We start from the raw sequence: 2,621 nt of genomic DNA on the forward strand, positions 1-2,621 counted from the left end.
CTGGCCTGGGGCTTGTACTACCTGTTCCAGTGCTTTCAGCCAGAGCTTCCCTGGGCAAGCTGCAACAACAAATGGAACACAGAAAATTGTGTGGAAGATACCTTCCGCAAGAACAAGACACTCTGGGTGGCTGCGAACGCCACTAACTTCACTTCCCCTGTCACTGAGTTCTGGGAGTAAGTACTTATTACTTTAGTACAATATTGTTTTGCGCTTTGAAAGCCATCCAAATCCAGCTATCAGCTTTTAGTTGAGAAGAAGTTGTGGGGTTATGAACCAAAGACATTGCCTCATTTATCTGTACAGTTGTCCTAAATCACTCCCAAAGCCTCTGGAGCTCCTTTACCCTCTTAGTGATGTTCTCATTGTAAATATCTTATGGGCCTTCAACATACTTGCTATAGATGCTATAGATTATGGGTATTCAGGAGATCCACTATCCTGCAGAGTTTAGATACAATACTGCTTCAACACTACTAGCTTAAATCTTAAAACCAAAGTAATCCTGCAGACTTTGGTTAGCAGGTTCAGGCCTATTTTAACTAAACCCGGCAGAACAGTGGGTCCCGAGGAGCAGTCCCAATAGTGCTAAAGCTTTAAACATAGACCGAAGGGTCTAGAGCAGGGATGGGCAACTTCGGCCCTGGAAGGCCTGCAGAGTTTAGCTCTATCCACCTGCTGGTAATTTTCAACCAATCCTGAAGACTAAGGTTAGATTTTACAGGACCGGAGTTGCCCATCCCTGGTTTAGATCTCCAGACTGCCTTCTAAAGACCAATATTTATGGAGTTTAGCTCCACCCCTAATTAAACACACTTTAAGGTCTTCAAGAAGGTGTGATCGAGAAGGTTAAAGCCAAACTCTGCAGGAAGGAGGCCCTCTAGGAGCAGGACTGCACACACCTGATCTAGCAGAAGACTAGTGGTGGTATTATAACTCTATGGCAGGGGTGTATTCCAGAAAGCAAAGTTAACTTACCATCACACACATCCTGAACTTTCAGATGATTAACCCAAAACTTGCTTACTCAAGGTAAGCCAAAACCGCAACTGTGAGGAAGTTGTCAACCCAGTGTATGTTCATGGTGAACACACAAGATAACCTGATCTGGAGAAGATTATGTTCAGAGCATAAGTTGCTATGGCTGCTTACATACCCTGAAATTTATATCCGCTTTTGGAACCGAAAATTTAGGTTTTCCGTTAACTTATCCATAAACTTACCTGGGTATGTCACAGAACCTTTCTGGAATATCCCCCAGGTGTATCTAACCATGACCCTGGAGGTATCCTGCAGAGTTTAGCTCCAAACCTAATCAAACACAGCTGAGCCATTGAATCAAGGTGTTCAAGGTTACTTGAAATTACAGGCAGGTGTGGCGCAGAGTTGGAACTGAAGTCTGCAGGAAGGTATCCCTCCAGGAGCAGAGTTGGCTACACCTGCTCTATGATGACTGGCTTCTTGTTCTGATTTGTACATAAACACTTATTCATCTGTAGTGAACTCATCTGTCATAGCTTAAGAGTGTCTCACCAGCAAACATTATTTCCACCACAGGCGAAATGTCCTCAGCATCTCAGACGGTATTGAGCAGGTGGGTCATATTAAATGGGACCTGGCTCTGTGTCTGCTCGCTGTGTGGGTCATCTGTTTCTTCTGCATCTGGAAAGGTGTTAAGTCCACTGGGAAGGTGAGCCTGGTTGCATAACACAAATTCTTTCAACTTCAGTCAGTTAATTTAAGAACTACTAATAATAGTTTTTATGATGTCAGTGGAGTTAGTAGCTAGGGAAATTTGAATGCTACCTTAGCCAGTATTGTCAACATTAACATAGCAGCCGTTCCCAGGTTATTAACAGTAATAGTAACTATAGCACACCTCCTTCCTAATAGAGACTGTAAAGTCAATCAGCAGACAGCACCTCTTGACTTGGGCACACATTCCCCTTGAGAATGCATTTGTGAATCTTATCATGGCTCCTGCCAAGACACTGTCACAGTAGACTGCTGTATAGCAATTCTAGCAATAGCTACTTTAAGACAGACTTCTTTATGCAATAAAAGCTGGTTCATGCTGTTCTAAAAAAACAAAAACAAGTTGGTGTTTGGATTTTAGTATGCTAGGACATTTTTTGTTGTTGTTTGTTTTGTGACATATTTGTCATGCAATTTTAAATTCACAATGCAATTTTAAATTTACTTGCAGGTAATTCATGTTTTGATGTAGTTTATGGAATTGTGGTCAACATAATATTTCTAGCTAAGCCAAACATTACTTGATGGGAGGAAAACAGCTGGCCAAAAAGTATATCCACTAAAGACAATATAAAACTGTCAGTGAAGTTAAGCTGTAAATTGCATGTTAGCCTTGGTTTTGACCGAATGTCATCTCAGAATGTTGGAAAGTGTGACAAGTCTTTTAAAGTCCTTTCTAAAGATTTCTAAATTGTCAAATCACCAACCAAGTTTTTGAGTTTTCATAAAACCATAGCATTACATTTAACCTCAGTGTTCTTGGCTTTTCTGCTTAGGTTGTGTACGTCACAGCAACATTCCCATTTGTCATGTTAATTGTTCTGCTTGTACGGGGTGTCACTCTTCCTGGGGCAGCCGAGGGCATC

The 2,621-nt window shown here is 41.6% G+C and overlaps 1 protein-coding gene across 1 annotated transcript; it reads left to right on the forward strand.

Moving 5' to 3' along the window:
* Positions 1-3: 3 nt before the first annotated feature.
* Positions 4-2,618, forward strand: LOC107736751 (sodium- and chloride-dependent taurine transporter-like; the record flags this gene model as incomplete). The annotated part of the gene is made up of 3 exons (XM_016548110.1): positions 4-176; positions 1,558-1,690; positions 2,532-2,618. Coding segments are annotated over 3 exons (393 nt in total), but the record flags the coding sequence as incomplete, so codon positions are not given.
* Between the last annotated feature and the right edge of the window lie 3 nt (positions 2,619-2,621).

The sequence above is a fragment of the Sinocyclocheilus rhinocerous genome, unplaced genomic scaffold, assembly GCF_001515625.1.
Source record: "Sinocyclocheilus rhinocerous isolate Xijiao unplaced genomic scaffold, SAMN03320098_v1.1 C36943533, whole genome shotgun sequence".
NCBI lineage: Eukaryota > Metazoa > Chordata > Actinopteri > Cypriniformes > Cyprinidae > Sinocyclocheilus > Sinocyclocheilus rhinocerous.